Genomic DNA, 24,719 nt, shown 5'->3' with positions numbered 1-24,719 from the left:
CTTTGAATCCAAACTTCACAGAACAAATCCCTTTAATAAGAAGATTTGTTCTGTAAAACTTGTACTCAGTCAAAAGGCCACAACCAAGGACCTAGAAGACCATATATGGCCTCAAGGCCTCAGATTCCCCACCCCTGTATCTAGCACAATGTCTGATAAAGATTTAGTTCAGCTGCATAATCTCTCTTAAAAAAAAAAAACAACTCTCTGACCCCCCACAGCTAGGAGTCATCTTTAGCATGCTCAAATATTTCATAATATTTTATATCTCTTAGGCACTCATTATATTTCATATTTATGCTTCTATCCTTAAGGTCAGAGGCCATGTCTTACTTATCCTTGTATCCTAACATAGTGATTTGCATATAGTAGGGGCTTAACAAATATATATTAAACTAAATATACATAACATGTTTTAAACGACTGGTTATTTGTAATAAATATTTCATAAAGATAATTACATAAGATTATCAGAGGCAGCCTAGCACTATGTGGATAGTCTTTTTTTTTTTTTTTTTTTTTGCTGAGCAACAGGGTTAAGTAACTCACACAGCTAGTGTCACTTGTCTGAGGTCATATTTGAACTCAGGTCCTCCTGACTCCAGCACCAGTGCTCTATTCACTGTACCACCTAGTTGCTCCCTCAGGGAATCTGTTTCATGGGCTATGACACTATACCAACCACAACCTCTCCTAGAACACTCTCTGAAAACAATAACTTACATGATAACTAATAGTATACACTAGTAGCAGGAGTTCTCTACTGCTTTCTAGAGGAGTTCTAGAATGATGAAATCACAGGTCCAACAAAAAAAGAAAGAAAAGAAAAGAAAGCTATTGAGTAAAATTGGGGTCCTATTATGAGACTACTGTCTAAGGAGTTCAATCAACCACTGCATTTATTGAGCATTCACTATGTGCTAGTCATGGGGATACAAATACCAAGAATGAAACAATTCCTACTCCAAGGAGCTTGCATTCCAAACAAAGAAAAAAACAAGTACATGCATAAGTCAGGAATATAAAAAGAGTAAGTACAAGGTAATTCCACACAAAATAGCTAAGGAGATAGGACCCCATCAGTTGGAGGAATCAGGAAAACTTTCCTGTAGAAGGTTGTACTTGAACTGTGATGGAAGAGAGCACCCCGTGAGGGAAAAGTGAGGAGAAAGTATATTCCTATCATAGGAGACAGTCAGTGCAAAGTTCCAGAGATGGTAGATGGAGTGCCATATCTGAGAAACAGAGAGAAGGTCATATTGGCCAGATCATGAATATAAGTTGGGTAGCAATAAACAATGAGGCTATTGAGAGAGATTGAAGTCGGGTTAGGAAAGGCTTTAAAAGTTAAACAGAGGAGTTTATATTTGATCCTCGAGGAAATAGGAGGCAGCTAGATTTGATTGAACTAACCAAAGAAGTTAGTGTTTAATTAGAGAGACAATAAAAAGCCCCTGGAATTTATTTAGAAGGGGAGTGATAATGATCAAATCTGTGCTTATGGATCCTCACTGTGGCATCTGTGTGGAAAATAGACTAGAGTGGGAAAAGACTTGAAGCATGGAGACCAATTAGGTAAGTGCTGAAATCATCTGACGGCCAGATTGAAAGTGAGGAGTTGAGGATGATTCCTGGGTTATAAACCTGAGAAACTGAAAGAATAATGATGTCATTGACTGAAATAGGGAAGTTTGGAAGAGGTATGGTTTTGGAGTATTCCCAGATAATTGGTGAAAAGCCTACAAACAGTCTTTGAAGTAACAAATAAACCTTGCATCAAGTCCCATAATATTGCAAAGGCTCCTAAGTGAGATCCATAGTCATGGGAAAGAATTCTGCCTGACTACCCAGATGGCAAAAACCAAGAGTGAAGAAAGTGTATTTTCTAAACTTTGATGTACAAAAGAATGGACAGCTCATAGATCTGTTCCATGATACATAAATCTTGGATGATACTGTAGACAAAAAATTGAGACTGTAATTTTAAAACATTAATAGATTGCATTTGGAAAATCAGCTAATGATGTCAAGATTCTCTTTAAAACAAAGGCTCATGTTTTCCCAGTAATGTTATATTGCTGCAAAGCATAGACTACCACAGTTTGTAAAAAATTAAAGTGTTAAGTCACCCAAAGGGCAATAGAAAGATTCCTGATAGAAAAGAGTTGGATGCTTCATTTCAATAAGAAGTACAAAAGATATTACTTAATAAATGTGTGGCTGAAAAGGAAGTGGGTTAGTTACAGTGAAAGGGAGAACTAACTAGGGTATTTCCTGCTTGTACCCACACAAAGCCAAGTAGAGGAAGACTGCCAACATATTGGGTAGAATCCCAATGGAGGATTTACTGGAAGACATGGACAAGGGTCTCAGAAAATAAGTGTGTGTATAGGTCATGATCTTCATGATTGGAGAGAGTATCTACACCAATGAAATCATAGATCCATAGCATTGTAGAAGTATTCTAATACAGAAAGGGCTACTTCCTTAGCCAGTGTTTGCTTTAGTATTCAGAAGAGCCATTCATCAGTGTAGGTACGTTTTCAAAAACACAGTTTATACTTCATCCAATCTGAGCATCCCCGCTACTCAGGTAGGCTGCAGGACATGCAATCTATTGCCAGGCTCATATTCAGCTTCCCACCTACTAAAACCTTCTAATCTAACCTTTAAATTCCACACAAAAAAGTGTCTAAGAAGGAGAGGTCACCTCTACACCATAATGAGATATTGGAGGGGAACGTTAATGAAGGAACCAGTGTTTGATAACTACTAAGTATAATATTTTTCTTCTTTAAATTAGATTTCTAAACAGGATCCAGAGATTCAGAGTTTGTTATCAGATGGTGAAAATGGTACAATTCCGCCAAAGTTTGTCACAGTGCTACATGGTGATGGAGGAAATGGGATGGCAGCCATCAGTTTCGTAGGTGCCTTGAGAATACCTGTGAGCATTTTTCTTTTTCTTTCTTTTTTTTTGGGGGGGGGTGTTACGCAATGGGGTTAAATGATTTGCCCAGGTTCACACAGCTAATAGGTGTTGTGTGTCTGAGGCCGGATTTGAACTCAGGTCTTCCTGAATCCAGGGCCGGTGGTCTATCTACTCTGCCATCTAGCTGCCCTGAGTATTTTTCTAAAAGGGGTCAAAATCTATTCTTTGCATCTCCTATCTGATATCCTTTTATAATATACATTGACAGTTTTGTTTGATTGTCCTACTAAAAAAAATTGTTTTATGAATTATATAAAGCAAAGAGACATCAATTTAGAATATCACGGTATGGTAGATATAGACACACCCATATGTGGGCAAATATATGTAAATTTTATTAATGTTTTAAAAAGAGCAAAAAGTGTTAGTTTAAATAACAACTAGAAGAAATTCTTAAATTGTGAAGTTCTCAATAATTTTTATATTTGTCAAGTTTGTTTTTCATTTTCATCTTAGTGTACTATTGAAAAGAGTGTGAAGCTGTGAAGTTCTGGATAAACTTAAAGAGGAAAAAAAGTTCTAAAGCAAGAAACCAGAGTAGACATGTTTTAGGAAACACAGAAGACTAATAAATACTCTCGGATTCCCTTGGCACACTTCATCATGTGCCATGCATTCTTTGTGCAGGGTTCCAGCTATCAGCAAAGTACAGAAAATTCCAGTATGAGCACATGAGGAATGGAGTGGAATGCTGAGGCAAAGCAGGATTCTTTTTTAAATCTTAATAATTTTTTTGCCTTGTGCATATTGAAAAGCTCCAAGAATGGGAAGGATGGGAATAGGGAGGAGGGGTGTTACTCAGATACCAGAGAATGAGTTTCTGGTGGCATACATTTTTATTTGTTACAGTTATTTGACTGGATCAACAGAAACTTCAGGGATCAATAAAAAGAAATTTAAATACTATAAACCATGGGATGGGGAACAGGGCAAAGACAAAGATGAAGCATGGAGAGCTAACATGCTTTTTCAAAATCAAGAAGTAGATGGTAAAGGACTTTGCTTTGTGCTACAGATGTTATACAATATTTACAAAGGTTCTATCTTTCCTCTTGGGAACTTAACACATTCAAAATGTGGGGAAACATGAACACATCTTGGGAAAACATATGCAAGATTCTGTTGGAGAGCAGAAAATTCTGTTGGTGACAAAATGAAACTAGAGATCTCTTGTTACTATTTTCCTTATAAATATTTGAGTACTTCCTTTATGCTAGGCACTGAGTGCCTAAGCACTAAGCCTAGCACTGAGGTTCTAGGTATAGGGAGAGGGCAGAGATTCTGTTCGAAGAGCTTATAGTTGACTGGGCATATTATGGCATGTACAGATGAATACAAGATAACAAATGAGACAAAGAAATACATGCAAAGTGCTCAAAGAGTAGTTGAAGATAGGAAATACTTTCAACTACTGGGGTCAGAAAAAGATATGTAAAAGACCGCATTTGAACTGAGCCTTAAAGGAAAATAAGGCTTTTGAAAGGTGGGAATGAGGAAGACAAGCATTACAAATATGAGAGCTGAGTCTGTACATGGGTATAGAAGCAGGAGACTATAGTCAAGTTTGAGGAATAGCTAATGGTTCAGTTAGACTAAAACCTATGCTGTGTAAAGGAGAATAATGTGAAATAGGTAAATTAAATAACAAAGTACTTATAGATGGCTTTTAAACATATACCTATATATGCATATATATATATATATACGTGCATATATATTATATATACGTATATGTAATATATATATGTGTATATGTATATACACACACACACACACACACACACCACACACACACACACACCACAGGCATTTATCATTCAATACCTAGACAACTATCTATAGGTCTTTTATTTACCCCACATACAGGCTTTCTGGTGAATAGCCCCAGTTACCCTGTATGAAGCTATATAGGGGTCAGAATTTAGGTCTTATCAAGAAGAGGAGAAGATTGTCTATATATGTGATTTTTTTAGTCATAATTCATTCGGAGAATTTTTATTAGGATTATATTATACACAAAGCACTGTCAGGCATTGGGGGAGATATAAAATGTAGAGAAGCCATACTCATTGCCTTCGTGAAACTTATAGTTTAGCAGGAGAATAAGACACAAATAGTAAAACGAACATATAGTATTATAAGATAAGTGAACTTTAAATGTAAAAAATGAAGTTTTATACAACATTTGAAGGAGAAAGTAGGAGGCAACCAGTAGTGGATTTATAGAGAAGGTAGCATGTAGGCTAGGCTTTAAAGGATGAGTAGGAGTTCTATAAGCAAAGGAGAGATAGGATATTACAGACATAAAGAAATAGCCTTAGCAAAAACATATTCTTAGGAAAGAGAATTTTGTGATTTACTGGAATATTGGTGTATGAAGGGAAGTAATATGAGGTAGGATCAGACCTCTGATTTCATTGGTATATGGAAATCCAGACCAGGAAATCCTCTCAACCAATGCAAGTCAGCACCTCCTCTGCAACTTATAGCTACAGAGAACTGCCTGGAGTACTGAGAGATTAAATGAATCGCCCTGTTATGAAGCCACTATGTGTATTAGAAGTAAGACTTAAATCAGAATATGACCTCTGATGACATCTGAGTGGGCATTTTCAGTTAGTAGTTGCAGCAAAAGCCAGATTTCAGGGGGTGTAAGACATGGAGGCAGCAGGTATAGAAAAAAAATTTAGCAAATTTGGCAGTGAAGGGGGATAATGATAAGTTGTTAGCAACTTATTGTTTAAATAATTCAAGACTAAAATAGAAAATCCATTGAATACATAATAAATAGACTTGATTCTCAATAAAAAAAAAAGGTTGTAGAAATTTTAATGATAGCCAAGTTTTCATAGAGTTGATTACTTGAAATGAAAATCAGGCTTATACTCTTCTATAATGATATTGGGATTGGGCCCTTAAAAGTAACAACTAGCTCTGTGCCAAGTATATATTATCCTTGCTTGGTCCAGTTCTTGGGATAGATTATGCTATATTTTCAATGTATTATATTTTGATTTATAAATCAAGTGCTTTCAAAACCAAACCCCAGAAGAAATTATTGAAGGAGGGAAATAAAATGTTACTTAGTACATTTACATAAGCTGCTGAAAATGCAAGATAAAAAAAATGCCTCTGTTTTTCAGGGAGTCATAGAGTTTTCTCTTTGTTTACTGTTTGCCAAGCTGGTCAGCTACACTTTTCTGTTTTGGCTACCACTCTATATCACAAATGTAGGTAAGTATCTATTTTGCTGGAAGTAGAAATGTTTTTCTTTCTTAAGGCATTTGTTATTCTGATTCAACATCAATTTGGAATTAAGATGCTTCTGATTCCTGATCTCAGCATAAAGGGAATTGCTAGAACTTCTCAGTGTGAATCTGTTATACTAAGTATTTAATAATTTTTTGTTTGTTTTTTTGTTTTGTTTTGTTTTTTTTGCTTTTTGGTGAGGCGATTGCGGTTAAGTGACTTGCCCAGGGTCACACAGCTAGTAAGTGTTATGTGTCTGAGGTCAGATTTGAACTCAGGTCCTCCTGAATCCAGGGCCCGTGCTCTATCCACTGCACCACCTAGCTGCCCCTCTAAGTATTTAATAATTCGGGCACTATGAGACTAGTCCTTGAGAATAGGGTAATATTGAGCTATTCCCTTGGTTAGTGTTGTTTGTAGTAATTGACTTTGGTTCTACACCTCCAAGGACAACACACATTTTAAAAATTGTTGTGATTTGGACTGGTAGTTTTAGTAAAGATGTAGTCTTGATTAAGTCAAGCTATCAAGATAAAAAATATAGTCTTAAGTTCAACATTATGCTTGTAAAGCCAGAAAATACACATTGCTCTAACTACTTTGTGTATGTGTGTTTTTAAAGACTCTCTTCTTATGACTTTACCTCTTGATTTTTGGAAGAAAGTCATGACATTAATCGTATGTTCTATTTATCACTTAACTAGATCATTTTGATGCCAAAAAAGCTGGGGATCTCTCCACTTTGTTTGATGTTGGAGGAATCATTGGTAAGTTTGTTAATTTTTTCATCCTATTTGGACAGATGGCTAGCAGATATTTTATGGTCTCTCTTTTTGTGTTGGTTTTAATATAAAGGGGTGAATATTTTTCATAAGATCCTATACTGTTGAACCAGCATCTTAATCTGGTTGTATCAGAAAGTACTCAGATAGTCTTGGGGTTGATTTTTCTGTAGGTTTCTTGGAACTGAGAAATGAAGGTAGGCACAAGATTTCCTGTGCTTTAAAAATATTTCATTCCAAGTTCCACTAGGACAAATATTTTAATACTCATTTCTAGTCTGTTCTGAGGATTTCTATACATGAGAATAAACGTTTTTCCAAAGTTAAAAGCAGTTTCCATCCAGCATACATCTAAACCAATTCTGAGTGTCCTACCACTTCAGAATATAAGACCTAATCTATTTTATCCTCATATGTCTTCAGAAGAAACTGGCTAGGTATAACATAACACTGAACTGGGAGTTGAGAGATAGGTTCTTACTCCTCTTTGCCACTAACTAGTAGTGTGAACTTAGACAATTCATCACCTCATTTTCCTCATCTGCCAAATGAGGAGATTGGATTAGATGATCTAAAAAACTCTTTCCAGTTTTCAGAAGCCATGTTTCTATTATATTCTGATATAAATATCAGCTGCGGTTGAGTATCTAGCCAGTAAGTTTAGTAGAAAGAATAAAAATGGAAGTAAAAAAGGAAAGAATAACAGAAGGCAGTTGGGAATAAATAGAGGGAGATGAGTTGTTGTTTTTTTTCTCCTGTGTAGAAGAATCACAAATCCAATTTTTTTTAAAGACATTCTAGGTAAAAATAAAAACATTGTACTGCTAGTGCCCCCAAGCAGAGATGTCAAACACTTGGAGACCGACTTTGACTCCTGAGTATGGCCTGAACTAGATCAAAATATAATCAGGAAATATTTAACAAAATAAATAAAAATAGAATAAAACACAGATAATATTACATTTTAAAGCTAAGTCAACTTATGGCCCTCAGGCATCCTTATGTATAGCTCAGTGAACCCAATTCTATTTGAGTTTGATATCACTGCTCCAGTGCAATTGTTTTATTTTGGGTAGTAGTTTTTCTTCCACTTCTTAGAAACTGCATATGACTTGATTTATCCAGCATCAATAATCCGATTTTCAAGTTGCTACCAGATTAATTTTTCTAATTCCTTACAAATGGTCATGCTACTTCTGTTCAAACTATTTAGTGGCCTCCAATTGCCTACCAAGTAAATTTAACACTTCTTTGCATGATATTAAGGTCCTCTATAACCTGTACAACTCAGCATTATCTCATGTTACAGAGGCAATATAGTGTTGTGGAGAAAGTTTGTTTAGGAGCCAGACATACCTGGATTTAAGCCCTACCTCTAATACATAGTGGCTACATGACTGGGCAATTCATTTAACCTCTCATTTCTCTAGGCCTGCTCTCTATGACTATAAGTTGTCATTGGCTGGAAATGTACTTAGAATCTGTCTTTGGTAAGAATTATATGCTTTTGGATTACCAAGTAGTTTTATGTAATTTTTTTCCATGAATATACTTGGAAGAGGAGTGGGTAATGAGGTATTTTTTTATATGTCTGCATTGTCATAACAAAACTCATCAGTTAAAAAAAAGTATATGCTTAATAAAAGTTAATTAAGTCCTAAGTAAGGGTTTAAGGAGTAACATCTGGAAGATTTTTGAAAATAATTTCAGTGACTTTTTCTTCTCCTTTGCTCTGGATTTGGCTATCCTAACCTGTGGATAACGGGTATTACCATCATACTGTCTTATTTAAAAAAAAAAAAAAGCTGATTCCCTTTATGTCATTTAACAGTTCAGTGATAATTATCATTTCCTCAGAAGAATTGCTTCCCTGCACTTTGACTTTCCCCCTTTAGAACACTTCAATTTCTACCATCCTATAGGTTTTTGTTTATCCTTGCTTTTAAGCTTGAGTATCTTCGGAGTACAACTGTAACTGTATAATGGAAAATATCCATGTAGGAATGGGAAGAAAAATCACATTTTACTGCAATGGCCTTCTTAGCACCTCTTTTTTTCCTTAATCTACACACTTCTCATATCACCTCTACATGTACTCTTCATTAAATCATTCATTAATTCATTCAACAAAGATTAAACACCTACTATATAATAATAGCTAGTATTTCTTTAGTGTTTTAAGGGTTGCAAAATGCTTTATGATTATCTCATTTTATACTCACAATAACTGTGGGAAATACTGTTATTATCCCTATTTTACAACTAAGGAAACCAATGCAAACAGAGGTTAAGTGACTTGCCCAGGATCACACAGCTAGTAAGTGTGAGAGGCTGGATTTGAACTTGGGTCTCCTAGGCTCTGGGCATCCAGTTGCTTTAATATGTGCAAGAAAATATAAACTCTTTTGGTTTCGTTCCTCTGATCATTTACTCGCTTCTCCTCCTTGGACAGTAGAATTGTTATTGAGCTCTTCATCATCATCCATTTTTTGTGAGTGAATGGCTGGTGATTTCATTTATGTAGGAACTCCAAATGAGGATGTCTGCTACCGAGGCAGATCCATAACTATTCTGTAGCTTGTTGTCTAAGAATTGCCTGGGGTACTAAAAGTGGGAAGGTAAATGACTAGCACGGAAGCCAGTATAAGTGAACTTGAGTTCAAATCTTCCAGGATTAAAAAACCTGCAGCCCTGGTCATCCTTTCCAGTATTGGTTGCACCTAACTCACTGGTCATGGTAGGGGTAGCTGGAATAATCTTTGCTCTTTGCCACTTTCAGATTTTCTTTACCATCATCTCTCAGCAACTTCTCCTTAGAGTTTCGTTCTCTCCAAATTGATCAACCATTACAAATCCTGATGGTCTTTCATTACCAATGCCCAGGATATTTGCCTTCTTTTCTCAGTGAGTTTGGTGCATGATTGACAGTCTGTCTCCATGACCACCGCCCCCAATTCCTGCCCTAATACAAGGGGACTTTGACATACACATTGATGTTTCCTCAAGTACCCTAATGTTCCCATTCTCCAATTTACTCAACTCCCATGATTTATTCCTCTACCTCAGCTACAGACAAGGGTCACAGGAGTGTGATTTTTTGCTATTAGACACAAGTGTTCTACATCCATTTTGTGAACTGGCATATACTGGCTATTGACCCTAGGTAAGTCACTTAATGTCTCAGGGCTCTATACAATTTATTATGATTATGAATTCCAGAGAAGATAGTAGCCTGCAGTGGTAAAAGGAGTTCCCTCATCTGGGAGTTTCCTATATCAATGAAATCACAAGTCCAGTCCCAATTCCCATCATATCCATATCCTATATGGATAGGGATATATGTATTTGCCAAACACATACAAAGCAGGTACCAAGTAAACTTAGAGGATAAGGTACTAGCAGCTATGAGAACTAAGGCCACCTATGGAATGTAGCACTGATTTTTAAAGAAATGTAAGGATTCTAAGAGAAGTAGGGGCGTGGAGGACAGCTTGGGAAAAGGCAATTGAATGGGACGTAGAGTACTGTGTTTGAGGAATAAGTAGGCCATAACTATATTGCTGGAGCATAGAGTGTATGTAGAGGAGTAATGTCTTAAAGGACTTCTAGGTTGCAAAGAACTTTAAATGCTAGATAGAGATTTATGTTTCATTCTAGAGGTAATAAGGAGTCAGTGGAGTTTATTGAATATGAGAGTGACATGGTTGGATTCATGCTTTACAAAAAAAAGCATTTTAGCAGCCATGTGGAGAAAAGATTGGTGTAGGGAAAGGTTTGAGTTAGAGAGATACATTAGGGCACTCTTGTAATCAGTCAGGTGAGAAATTATGAGGGTCTAAACTATGGTGAAGGATCTTTGAATCGAGAGAAGAGGATGTACAGGAGGCTTGTTGTTGAGAAAGGAATAACAAATTTCATCGACTCATTAGATATGAGGTGTTAATAGGAATAAGGAGTTAAGGAGGACACTCAAGTTGTGAATATAGGTGAATAGAAATATGGTTGTAATCGTGACAATGAGTGGGATGTTTGGAAGGGGTTGGGTCATGAAGAAAAGATGAGTACCATTTTAGACATGTTAAGTATGCATTAGCAAAGGGACATCCAATTCAAAATGTCCAAAAAGCAGTTTGTGTTTTGGGATTGTAGCTTAAGAGAAAGACTAAGGATGGAAATATGGATATGTGGATCAGATCTGAGTTGAGATGAGTCTTGAACCATGGAAGCTGATGAGATCACCAAGTGAGAAATTATAGAGAAGACCCAGGTCAGAGTCTTGGAGGTCTTTCACTGTTGGTGGGAATGATATAAATGAAAATCCAGCAAAGGCTGAGAAGACAAAAAAGAGTGACATCACAAAAAGCCAGGGAGGATAAAATATCCATGAGGAGGTGGTAAGTAGTGTCAAATGCTACAGAAAGGTTAAGAAAGATAAGGATTGAGAAAAGGCCATTTGATTTGACAATTAAAAAACATCATTGGTAACTTTGTAGAGAGAAGTTTCACTTGAATGATGAAGCCAAAGGATGAGAGGGGAGAAAGCGGAGGTAGCAAAGGCAGACAACTTTTTCAAGTTTAGCTGAGAAAAAAGAGAGAGATAAAACAATAACTAGCATAGATGATAGGAACAAATGGCAGTCTTTTAAAGATGGAGAAATCTTGATCATGTTTATAGGCAAAAAGATCTATTTTAGAAACCATTAGACAGGGAGAGATTTAATATTGAGAGGTGAGGGAGGAATCCATGAAGATCTGTGAGGAATCTGTGGAGAATTCAGATTGGAAGGGGCTAATGGGAAACTTCCCAAGAGCTCTGTTATCAAGAAACCTTATAAATAAGAATTATACGAAGAGTTTTGAGGGGCTGGCAAGTACAATGTATTTTGGCAAGACTATGTCCTGTAATGCCTGCAGAGATGGCAAGTATAGGGGCCATGTGTATTGCCCAAGTAAATTAGCCACAAGAGTTTTCTAAATGCAGCTAATGAGGAGGCATAGAAAGATAGCTCTGGAAAGACTTTGATTTCTGCCTACAAGGATCAGAAGAAAGGGCTATAAGTCTGCCTGCTCTGTTCTTCCCTAAGAGGGAAGGGTACTAGAGAGAAGGTAAGAAGGAAATAATCATTTATATAGTACCCACTATGTGCCCGGCATTGTGCTGTTAAGTGCTTTTGCACATACTGTCTCATTTTATACTTACAAACAACCATGAAACATAGGTGCTATTATCCTCATTTTATAGTTGAGGCACCTGAGATAGAGGTTAAGTGACTTGCCCAGTGTTTTATAGCAAGTAAGTATGTGAGGCCAGGTTTGAGCTTAAGACTTCCTGGCTCCAAGACCAGTAATCTATCTGCTGTACCACCAATTAAGCTAAAATTTCATTTATCTTCAGAACTCCACCTAAATATTGCTAGTCAAGGGGAATTTTTTGTTTAGGTCCAAGCTATTTTGCTGGTTGATGATTCTTATAGGGGAAGGGGAACCCCAAACCTTATATCTGCAGGCTTGATTCCTTCTCACCATATGCTAGTTACACAAAAGACCATCACAAATAATGGATAATTACAATACCCATTTATCCAAGCAGATAAAAATAGAAAACCTAAAAATCATACAGATTAGAATATACTAGACAAAACACAGAGTGAATGAGCTCCATCTCTGAGAGGGAGCTATCATAGCTTAACCAAGGGAGAGAGGGCTCTATTTTTTCCAAGGGCAAATTTCCTAAAAGTCTCTAGGGAGGAAGGCTAGAAATTAGGGAAATGTTGAGAAGCTGTTTTCCCCTATAGGTTCTTTGTCTCCATGGGTCTTCTCCCTGAAGAGGGTCTGGAACCATGTGTGTCCTCTCTTGAAGCAGGAATCAAGAAGAATGTGTCTCCCTCTCTAAAGCTCTGGTGCCAACTCTGCCTCTCACGTAGGTACACAGCATTGGTTCATCATTCTCTTTATCAATGAGGAGTGTTATGCAAATGGATTCAAACCTAGGGTACACAAAGACTAATCTGGTATACTTCCTAAGAGACTGAATTTAATCCTTATCTTCAGGACAAATTTTTTTTAAGATTTATAAGACTTGTACTTTAGTATCATGAATAAACTTGAGTTTGTGTTTCCAGACAAGTGAAGAGGAGTCATATACTGTTATATAGAGGGTTTGAAGCGATTCAATCTGTGATGCTGGTCAAAGCCAAAATAATGTGAATGATTATATATGTCTTTGCTTTCTTACTGATGCTATTTATTAATAAAATTTAGAAATTCCACAAGTGTCATATTTAGCTATGGAGAAATATGAGCATTACTGATGGGAATTTTTTTTGGCCTAATTAAATATGATTATTTAATGAACTGGAGTGGGGGGCATGAGCTACTTATGTAATCAATGAGAACAAGATTGAAAATATATTAATAAGAAATAAATCATTAAAAATCTCAGAAGGTTAAAAGCTAACAAGAGTATGATTTAAGTGGCAGGCTGTGGTTGGGTAACCTAAACATAAGTATGGTCAGACCTCAGACCCTGTTGAATCTTGCAATGATAGCTAAAAACATTCATATAGCACTTAATGTGTGTCAGGCACTGTATTAGGTGCTCTACAATTATGGCATCATTTGATCCTCACAACAATCCTGAGAGGTAGGCATTATTATAACCCCCATTTTAAAGATAAGGAAACTGAGGTAAATAGGAGTTAAGTGACTTGCCTAGGATCACACAGCTAGTAAGTGTCTAAAGCCAAATTTGAACTCAGGTCTTCCTGCATCAAAGCCCTGTGCTCTATCCACTGTGCCACCTAGCTGCTCCATATAAAGGAGTTGCAAAGCACACAGTCCTACCAGTGTGCCACACTTACCTTTTTTCTCTTTTTTTCAGGTGGAATCTTGGCAGGTGTGGTCTCTGATAGGCTGGGAAAGCGGGCTTCTACCTGTGGATTAATGCTGCTGCTAGCGGCTCCAACGGTAAGAATTTGAGATCTTACTCTGCTTCTGCTCTAGTGGTCCATTGGTAGTTGAGGCACCATAATTTTTCTCTACAGTTTCAGTATTTCAGCATAATTGGCTGTGGACTTCAAAAGGCAAAGAGGGCAAGATAATGCTTGAATAGTTTCCTAAGTTACCAACTAGGATTTTTTTTCTAAAGTTCATTCCTATTACAAATGGAAATTGACATATAGACACAAATTAAGGAAAAGGATAGATCAGATTAGAATGGGTTAGCAATCAAAGTGGTAGAATCTCATAGATTCACAGGATCTAAAAGTTGGAACTCCTCAGACGGCTCCTCAGAATATTAGCTGCCATGTATGTAGGATGTCACGTGTGGTATTACAACAAGATAGAGGTCCTAAGGCCTCTGAAGGTTCTTTTCAGTTTTTTCTTTGGCTTTCTCTTAAAAGCATCTATGCAGAATGAGAGGGGAAACTATTGATGTTTAGCAGAGAGAAAACCAAAAAAAGGCTTACAGGTTATTTCCAAATACAGACTGTTCTCACTTTACATACATTTGCATTACACACATTCAACATAATTTACATAAATCGTATGTAATCATATTTACATAAAGAATTCTGAAAGAAATCCACATTCCTCTCCCCCAAAAAAACCTATGTTAACTTTAATGTACAATACTGTGCGCTCTCTTGTTCTCTCTCTCTCTCTCTCTCTCTCTCTCTCTCTCTCTCTCTCTCCCCCTCCCCTTCCCCTCAGCTCAACACCAAAAAAAAATCTTAAAAAAAACCCCTAAAAAAACCACTTCAAGTGAAAGAAAAAAAGACACATGGAAAGACTGCCACCAGGGCACCGTACTGACAGGATACCTTTTCCCTGCTCGGCACACCTGCTCGTGTGCCCAGCCCCCATATGTCTGTCTTCTATCAGTCCATATTTAGGTACCACATATCTGAGCCCAGATCCTCCATGTTGCCTGTCTCTCTTGTCTATATCCATGTCTGACCTCCCCATATCTCCCCACCCCACCCCCTTCTTACTCTTGGTTCCAATCAGGCTCCCACGTGGCTGGCCTCTCAACCCCCTTCATCTTCCTCCTCCTGCTCTTGTTTCTCTGTCCCCAGCCCCTACTTGTCCTTGAACTATGTGCCAGTCCCATCCCTCCACTGGAACCAGTCCCCTTCCTCCCTTTTTTGCCTTCTTCCCTTTGCCACATCCTGGGCAAATTCACATTACATAAAAATTCCTTTGCTTAGGGGTATGAGGAATAGTAAACTTACAAAAAGCAAGAACTGTCTGTAGTTGGAAGTCTTTCATGTGAAAGAAAGTAAAGACTTTGAATCCCCATAACTAGAATATGGGGCCTTACATAGATTAGGTGTGTGTGCTCAATAAACACACTTTAAATTGATTCAGATTAGAGGTATTTTGCTTGGCTTCAGAAAATTTAAGGTACAACATAAAGATGAATTTAAAGAGCTGCCCAAAAATGAATAAGCTGCCTGTCTAGGTAGTGAGTTACACATCACTGAAAGTTTTCCATGTGTTACACTAGTGAACCATTTGTCAGGGATGATGAAGATGTTTGTGTCAAGAAGCCAGTGGCTTGGACTAGAGGACATTTAATAGAACTTTCAACTCTGAAATTCAATAATTCTTGTATTATGAAACTACTACTTTCTTATATTACAGTGAACAGAGAGATTTATATAATTAAGCAATTAAGTCTTGTTTCCTGGTTCAGCTACTAAACATAAAACTAAGAAGCCCTCCCCACAAAAAAAAAATGAGAATAAAATTTGGCAAGCTTTCTTATTTATTTCCTTTTATGGTTATTATAAATGAGTGCTCTTCATAAGCAGTCAAGGTTTCTCCTTCATTTTGCATAGTTAACCTATTTTAGGTGTTCAGGATATGTAGCAATGTAGGAAGGATGTTAAGAAGAATATGAGTTTAACTAGTTTCTGCTTCAGTATACTTCCCCTAGCTATTGAATGCAATCTCAGATAGAACCCATGGATGAACTGGGGTTAGGAACTGGTGAAGACACATTCCAACAATTCAATCTGACATACCCTTACTAACTGGTACTTACCTTAGGCTTATGGATATACTTCAGTATTTTGAAATACCCATGAGTTCATTCAAGTAAGCATTCCCTCCACTAATGCAAATCAAAACCCCTCCTCGCCTTAGTAATTTCACAATTGAGTGAGGCCTAAGTGCAGTCATCACTTGGTGGCTAACTTTTTGGTAGTGAGCTGAGTCTCTCCAGACTTAAGTAGGGCTGGTCCATAAACTATAGACGCATAGTCTGTCTTATACCAAAGAAAAAAAAATCATAGAATCAAAGAATCAAAAGAGAGCTTGGAGGCCATTTTACTAAAAATCTCATCCAGAACATTCCTAAGACATGGTCATCTACTTTCTGCCTTAAATATCCACTGAAGAGAGCAGTCCATTATGTTTTCAGATAGTTCTGATTATTAAGAAGTTGTTTTTTTCCCCACATCATCTAAGACTGCTCAGAAACTGTCATCCATTGCTTCTAATTCTATCTTCTGAGGCCAAGCAAAAAATGCAGTCTCTCCATATGATAGCTCTTCAAATACTCGAATATATCTGTCATGTCCATCCCAATTTTCTTTGCCATGCTAAGCATTCCCAGTTCATTAATCACTCCTCCTATGGCATGTTCTCCAGTCCTATCACTATCTTGGTCACACATTTCTGCACATATTTCAACTTGTCTGTGTTCTTCCTAAAGCATGTTGTCCAGAATTGAATGTAATATTCAAGATGTGGCCTGAGCAGAGTAGAGCATAGAATTATTACTTCTGGAAATTATGTCTCTCAATACAACTTTGGATAGCACTTTTTTCAGCTGTCCTATCCCACCTATTATTATCCACTACAGCCATCTTTTTCTTTTTTGTCTTATTTATTCTCTTGATTTATTTTTAATTTTTAAAACATTTTTATGGTGAATTTTACAAGCATCACTAAATTAAAATTTCCCTAGAAAAAGAAGAACAAAAAAGATCATATATGGCACCATGAATTTCTATTATGTAGTTTGGTTGTTGTTGTTTTGTTTGTTTTTTGGTAAGACAATTGGTGTTAAGTGGCTTGCCCAGGGTCACATAGCTAGTAAATGTCAAGTGTCTAAGGCTGGATTTGAATTCAGGTACTCCTGACTCCAAGGCCAGTACTCTATCCACTGTGCCACTTAGCTGCCCCTGTAGTTTGGTTTTTAAAATACACACATATATGTATTATTTAACTTAGGCACTAGAATGCTTCTCTGCTTATCTAAGTCCTGTTCTGAAATTCCTTCTCTTTTCTTCTACATATGTTTTTAGTATTTAATTTTAATTAATGCTCTTTTCTTCTTTTTTATCATTATCATTATTCCCTTCCATTCCCCCATAATTCTCTGCCTTCCAAAGAAAAGAAAATCCTTCCCTTTTAATGAGTATTGTCAACTGAAACAAATCCCTACATGTACTGAAAATACCTGAAAATTCAGCTCACCTTTCATCTGTCTACCAAGATATATTATTTCTCATCAGTCTTTCATAGTTGTTTTCTTTTGTATTGTTCAAATCGTTATGTGGACTGTTTCCCCATTCTGCTTCTTTGACTCTGCATCAGTTCACTCAAATGCTCTCAGGTTTCTCTGAAGCCATTCCTTTTGTCATTTTTTATGGTGCCATAATTCCATTCATACACCTTAATGCATTCATTCATTCTTCCAACGAAGAATGGTCACCTTCTTAATTTCCAGTTCTTGGTCACCAGATCTTTTTCACAGGAACTGTTGTCTGGTAACAAGTTCCACTCTCCATACTTGTGGAATTGACTTTTTGACCCCCTAATGTAAATTACTTTTATCCCTACTCAATACCATCTCGTTGGATAAAGAGTATCCTTCTGGCCTGTTGAGATCTTGTGGGAATTGGATTCTGTAAGTCATGAATTAAATAGCCCTCAAAACTTGGTATCATCTGCAGAGTTAACAAGCATGCCATTTTGCAAGTCATTGATAAAAATTAAGAGCACAAGGCCTTAGACTCCTAGGCCATTCCACTAGACATACTCTCCAAGTTAACATTAATGACTAATCCTTGTGTCTAATCCTTCAACTAGTTCAAAATCTACAATTTTATCCTCTAGCCCAGTGGTGTCAAATTTAAATAGAAACAGATATATGTAGACTGCATATTGACTTAGAAAACCACAAATCAACATTATCTATGTTGTATTGTATTTTTATTTATTTTATTAAACATCCCCCAATTACATTTTAATCTGGTTCAGGCCACACTAGCTCTTGGCAAGGGGAATTTGATGGCTCTGTTTTAGCCTGCTTCTCTCTCTTGTCTTAGTAGCATGAGAGGCTTTGTCAAACACAGTTATGACCTGAAGTTAGAGTGGTACTCAGAACCTTTTCAGCTTTTCCATTTCAGAATTTCCATTATGCTGGCAAAGCATTTAAGAACCCTAAAACTTGACACTGAATTGTACAACACTGGATTTGTTTCCCCTCTATTTTTAATGCTACTGTAACATAAAACTTAATGAGATTAACTGAATATCTATAAAGCACAAGAGGACAGATTCAAACTATTAAACCTACTGCTAACTAACTCCCACCTTAAGTTGCAGCAGAAAAAGTGCAATTTCAGTAGGTGTGACTGTTCTAGAAGGAAGAATTTAAGAAAGGAATAAATAGGTATAGCATAATAATAAAGAAAAGCTGTCTAAATCTATATAGTAATCCTATTGGAACCTTTGGACAAGTTATCTAGGTCATTTCCTCTCTCAAATTACATTCTATCTAAAAATTGATCCAAATAGGTGTACTCTACTTTTAAAACTGTGTAAGGAAAAACAATTCCTGAACCTCCACTACTAACCTAGTTTCTGTTACTCTTTCTCCCAGTAAATCTTCTCTTTTCTTCCTGTTTTCCTTCTGCTGTGCCTGAAATCAATGTCTTTTTTCTCTCCTTAATAAAGATGGAAAATAGCCATGCAAAATATTTCACGTGATGAGTCTTTATTTACATAAACATTTTTATTAAGGCCACTTATTATCCATCCTTTCCACAGGCCTAGTAATTACTATTCTTACATCCTTCTTCAGGTCTTTCTCTCCTTCAGCTCACATTTATTGTTACACTACTCTGGTTCCTTCAGCTTCTCCATATTAGTCTCAAATTATTGAACCTAGAACTAGACACAACACTTTAATAAGTGTTAATTATTTCTGTGAGATGAAATAAGGAATGTGAAGGCAAACATGTGTTGACACATTTATTCTTATTAAAAAAAAACAGAGTCTTTGGTTTAGGGATAGTTCTAATAATAAGAGTACAGGTGAAAAGACAAAACTAGACAATGTTTCATAATAATATTGCTTTTAAGATTTGCAAAATCATTCCTTACAACAACCACAGATAAAAAATTTCAGAGTTGAAATGAACTTCATTGGCTACTTAGTCTAATCTGTAACTGACTAAAAATCTCTTCAACATCACCGACAAATTGCCATCTGTCTTTTGAAAGAAAAACTACAGTGGGGGCCATCCACTGTCTTCTGAAGAGATTATCTTTTGGAAAATTCTTAATTTTTAAAAGAAATTTCTTCTTACATCAAACAAATCTAACACTCTGCCATTTCTAATCATTTTTTCTAGTTTTGTACTTTTAAATCCCCATGGTCATTTTCATATTAACTGCTTTCTAAATAGTTATGCCTCTCCTATCTTATATGTGTGAAGTTGATTTTTTAAAATAAAATGAAAAACTTTACATTTCTTCCGCTTCGATTTAATCTTATTAGATTCAGCCTTTCATTACCAGTAATAACAACAACTATAACTGATACCTACATGTAAATTTAAGGGTTACAAAGTGTGTGTCTCTTTAAATTGTAGTATGATAGGGAAAACACAGGATTTGTGATCTGAGAGCCTAGGTTCGCATACCAAATCTGCCACTACTACCTATCTGACTACTTAACCCTTCTGAACGTTAATTTCTTCATCTATAAAATGAGGGTGATAAGACTAAATAATCTATAATATACCTTCTAGCTCTAAATACAGGATCTAATGAATCCTGTCTCTATCATTTTGAATCCTGAATCTGTTATCCAACATGTTTATTCATCCTTATCAGCTTTGTTATCATCTGAAAATTTGATAAGTATACCTACTTTGTCTCCATCCAGTTCCATTGATAGAAATAGAATTTAATAGAATATCTAAATGCTAAAGACAGATTTCTTGGCTACTCTTCTAAAGACCTGTCTTCAAATTAACATAAGCTCACTAATTACTGCTCTTTGGGTATGGTCATCCAAAGAGTTATAAACCTACCTAATTATTCTATCATCTGTCTGATATGTCTCCATATTTTCCACAACTGTAACATAGTAAATGTTATCAAATATTTTGCTGAAATATAGGCATTTCAGCAAGACAGTAAAATGTTGTGTCTTACTCAAGCATCCTCTCAAAACAATAAGACATGTTTCAAATGAAACAAAGGAACAATAAAAAAAAAAAGGAGAAAGGAAAGGAGCTCCAAAATAGGAGAGAAGAAAGGACATATTATTGGCTCCTCACTATGAGTTTTTTGTGCCCACACACCCTACCCCACTCCAACAATTGGCAGGAAGTAGAGGTGGCCCTAGTGGCTCCAGAGACAGATGAAAAGCAGGAACAGCTTCCTGTGGTGTTATCCTCCACCAGAGGCCTTCCCCAGTGATCCTGTTTCTGTTACCAGCTCTCCATTCTTTATGTGATATGATCTCTGCATTCTGGTCTCTCTGTTCCTTCTTGTGTCCCTCCCTCCACCCATGACTTTAGTACTCCATTGGTATCTCCAGTGATTCCAAACACAGATTAAGGTTAAAATGAACAGCAAGTCGGGTGATCATCCACCAAAGGCTTTCATTACTCATCCCAACATAAATCACTGCTTTTGGCTCCTGATTACCTTTCCACTCTAAGTCTGATCCCTCACCATAGGCTCCATCTAATGGTAATTCCAAAGAGAGGTGAAGCTCGCGGTACATATTCCCCAAGGACCTTTAGCACTCACCTCAGTGTCTATTGTAATCTGGCAGGGTGTCCTCTAGAAAGTGACTCATCCAGAATCCACCTGTCAAAAGTTCAGAAGCTAAGCCTCAGAATGTAGGCATGCAGATTGCACAAAGATTAAAGAAATGAGCAAGCAAAGAAAGACTCCTAGCACAATGAAGATAAACTATGGGGTAAAAGAAAACTAGGATAAAACTCTGAAGTAGACAGCAAATCAATAATAATTACAACCAAAATGCCAGAAAAGAGAATAGAATGGCCATAAGAATTCTGAGGTTTCTGATTAGAAAACCCAATATAAAACTGAAGGGAATAATAAAGAATAAAATAACTAGCTTAAAACAGTAATTGAAAATTCTTAACAAAGCAATGAACATCTTGAAGAAAAGAAAGAAATAAACTAAATATTCAATAATGCAACAAAAAAAATCTTAAAATGTCAAAAACAACAAATTCAGAACACATAAGCTACACACTATTTTTGTTAAAAGCTGATCTGGGAAATAGAGGATAGATTTATAGTCCCGCAAAAAACTGGACTCTTCAAAGAAAATAAGAAAACAAAAAACTTGAATATTTTATTTCAGGAAACCATTTTTTTAATTGACCCAAAATACTGGAACCATAGTGCAAATGGACATATTTAACCACCATCCATATTCAATGGATATATTTATAAATCATATATGTGTGTGTGTGTGTGTCTCCATATTTAATCAACACAATCCGTATTTAATGGATATATTTCTCAGATACCCACCAGAGAAAAAGTCCAAGTGTAACATACTCAAAAATATGTTTCCTGAGAAAGCTCCTGAGATTCCAGGTTGAATAAAAAATGCTTTAAGCAACTAGGAAAAGAGATTTCATATACCAAAGTATCCTAGTTAAGATTACACATTCCATTCTTACATTTCCTACTCATCAAATACTTTCCTATCCCTAGAAAACCTTAATGACAATAATGGACACATGTATCGAAAGCAAGCCACCAGGCATGGTTCATATAAAATTGACTGAATTGACTGAAAGGTACAGAAAATACAAGGAAGAAATTTTTATTTTTTAGAGTAAGAAATTCATTGTGTGGCATGCATGACCTGTTCTTTGAAACTGTGCTGGAAATGAGGGATCACTACTCCATTTGTAAATATCCAGTCTTTAAAATAATTCTTTAATACTTCAGGATTCTATGACGGAGAGATTCCTTCCACTACTACATACCACAGCTCCTACATATAGATGGAAATCATGCAGTACATGAGTTTTGACAGCTGGTGTGACTGAAAGATTCATCATCCTGTAGCAGACCTGATGATGAGCCCTTGAAACTTAGCTAGACAGACAAGACACACATAGCATATCACTGGTGCCATTTTTAAAGCCTTTCTGGCTTAATTATAGCCCCCAGAACTTGTGTTGTGATAGTATAGCCTTCAAGAACCCAGAGACACCCTCAGTTCAACATTAACTAATCAGAATGGGACTTTAAAAGAGAATCCTTTAAATAAATATATTTCACCATTTTCCTTTTTATTAAAAGCTAGCCTTTGCCCTGCTCCAATCAGTAGTGCCTCTTACATTCTCCATGATTTTATAGAGATCATATCAGTAGCTTAGCAACCATATTCACCACTTATTTTAGTAAGTGGCATATCTGGGCTGGTGCTTGAACTCATTGAGGATAGTTAGTTATTACTATCTCTTTGTGTATCTTTGGTTTCACTTTGTCAATTATCTTTCATGTATCTTTCCCAATCCAACAATCTTTCTCTTCAGAAAGAAAAAATAATGGAAGGAAAACAAAAATTAAGAAGTTCTCTGACTTTTTATGGTCACCCATTGTGATCGTCTCATCCTTCTTATTCTTTTCTCGATTCATTTTTTTTCTTCAACATAGTTTAAGTCAGAGGTGGGGAACCTGCAGCCTCAAGGTCATGTGTGGCTCTCTAGGTCCTCAAGTGTGTCCCTTTGACTGAATCCATGGATTCATATAATGTATAATAAGGTTATAATAAGGTCTAGCTCTAGGGCAGAACGAATCCATGGATACATGAATCATTCCAATATTGCTCTTAAAGGACTATGTCATTTTGTATTCATTTTCTGCTATCTGTTCTTTTTTGTATCTTTTATACATGTCTTAAAGATCTTTAGTTGAAAATTTTTCAGTGTTCCCTGTGGAGGCACACTGATGACTTCAAGATGTCTTTCCTTTTTCCTCATCATTGGAATGGTTTCTGTTTATGTCTCCAGAATTTCATTCTTAACATCTCCTCATTCCTCTTGCTAAACTCCATAGTAAATTGTAGGCCATTAGATTCTACCTATCCTTTTTCTGAACGCTTTTAAAACTGTTCTCCCAAAATGTAGGGTTTACCTCAGATAGTGCCCACCTTTCACCTCTTTTATCACCAAATCAAAGGAGTGCTTGCTTCATTCCGAGTTCCCTATTATTTATTCAATTATATTATCCAATTCCTCCTAGCTGCGTATAATAAGGTCCAGCTGTAGGGCAGAATGTTACATACCTTGTCAGATGCAGTCACAGTTTAGAACATTTTTACTTAAAAAGCAAAGTTTCAGTTCTAAAGCAAGAGCTTATACTGAAATAGTTCTTCCCCTTGTTGCTTCCTCTGTTTTTGTAACTAGGTGGTACAGTGGCTAGAAGGCTGAACTTGGAGTCAGGAAGACTGAACCCTACTTCAGGTGCTTACTAGCTAGGAAAGTCACTGGATAACTCTCAGCCCTCATTTTTTTTCACCTGGAAAGTGGTGATAATAATAATACCTACTTTACAAGGTTATTGGGAGGATCAACTTCCATAATATGTAAAGAGTTTTGCAAACCTTAAAGTTTTATATACATTGATAAATAAAAATATCATTAAAGCAAAACAACTGCTTTGCTTTTTTCAGAGAAAAAGAGAGTCCTAGCAAATATCCAGATAGTTGGTCCCTTTCATTACAAATAATGTTTCTGTGACACAATTGGAATCTATTTCTTAATTTCTTTATCTAATTCCTCCCGTCTAGGTAGTCTACAGTATATTCCAACAATATGATTTCTGTTTCTGTCTCCTTTGATTCTTACACGAGTGTTCATCATAATTGTCACCTCAGGCTCCTGGATTTCCTTACATGAGAATATCTTCTTAAAATACAATGCTATTCCATTGTCCCCTTTATTTATTGTGTTTTTTTAAAATAATGTATGTACTCCCAGAATCATATTACAGCCCAGAGTCACATCCCACCAATTCTAAGTGAAATCGGTGAGATCAAATTTGCATCCTCACATTGTAATCTCTATTTTTTGTGAATTCCTATCCTTTGTTCATTTCAGAATCACAGAATCTCAGTCCAACCTGAACCTAAATGAAAATGACTTCTGCATTATCTGGCATTTTCATGAAGGAGTCCAATGAGCAAGGAGACATATTACTTTCCAAGGCAGCCCATTTCATTTGGAAAGCTCTATTTCCTAAAAGTTATTTCTTTATATAAAGACTTTATCCAGTCTTCTAGTTGTATGTAGATATCCAAAGCCATGGATTTTATTGCTGATTTTCTTCTTAGGTTTTGTATCCTCAAATCTCCAGGCAAATAGATTTTTATTGGTCCTTATTAGGTA

At 36.3% G+C, this 24,719-nt stretch overlaps 1 protein-coding gene across 3 annotated transcripts in view; it reads left to right on the top strand.

Annotated features, from left to right (window-relative positions):
- The window catches only part of SLC37A1 (solute carrier family 37 member 1), a 175,819-nt gene that overhangs the window by 115,563 nt on the left and 35,537 nt on the right, over positions 1 to 24,719 (top strand). For all 3 annotated transcript variants that reach the window (XM_020973886.2, XM_078146507.1, XM_020973884.2), the window contains 4 exons: positions 2,804 to 2,947; positions 6,136 to 6,226; positions 6,946 to 7,008; positions 13,904 to 13,989. In XM_020973886.2, coding sequence (XP_020829545.1) covers positions 2,804 to 2,947; positions 6,136 to 6,226; positions 6,946 to 7,008; positions 13,904 to 13,989 — 384 coding nt within the window. The remainder of the gene's footprint in view (positions 1 to 2,803; positions 2,948 to 6,135; positions 6,227 to 6,945; positions 7,009 to 13,903; positions 13,990 to 24,719) is intronic.

This window comes from Phascolarctos cinereus, unplaced genomic scaffold, assembly GCF_003287225.1.
Source record: "Phascolarctos cinereus isolate Bilbo 61053 unplaced genomic scaffold, phaCin_HiC Scaffold_726;HRSCAF=1367, whole genome shotgun sequence".
Classification (NCBI taxonomy): domain Eukaryota; kingdom Metazoa; phylum Chordata; class Mammalia; order Diprotodontia; family Phascolarctidae; genus Phascolarctos; species Phascolarctos cinereus.
Note: the sequence above shows the minus strand (reverse complement) of the source record. Positions and strands in the feature narration are given on the sequence as shown.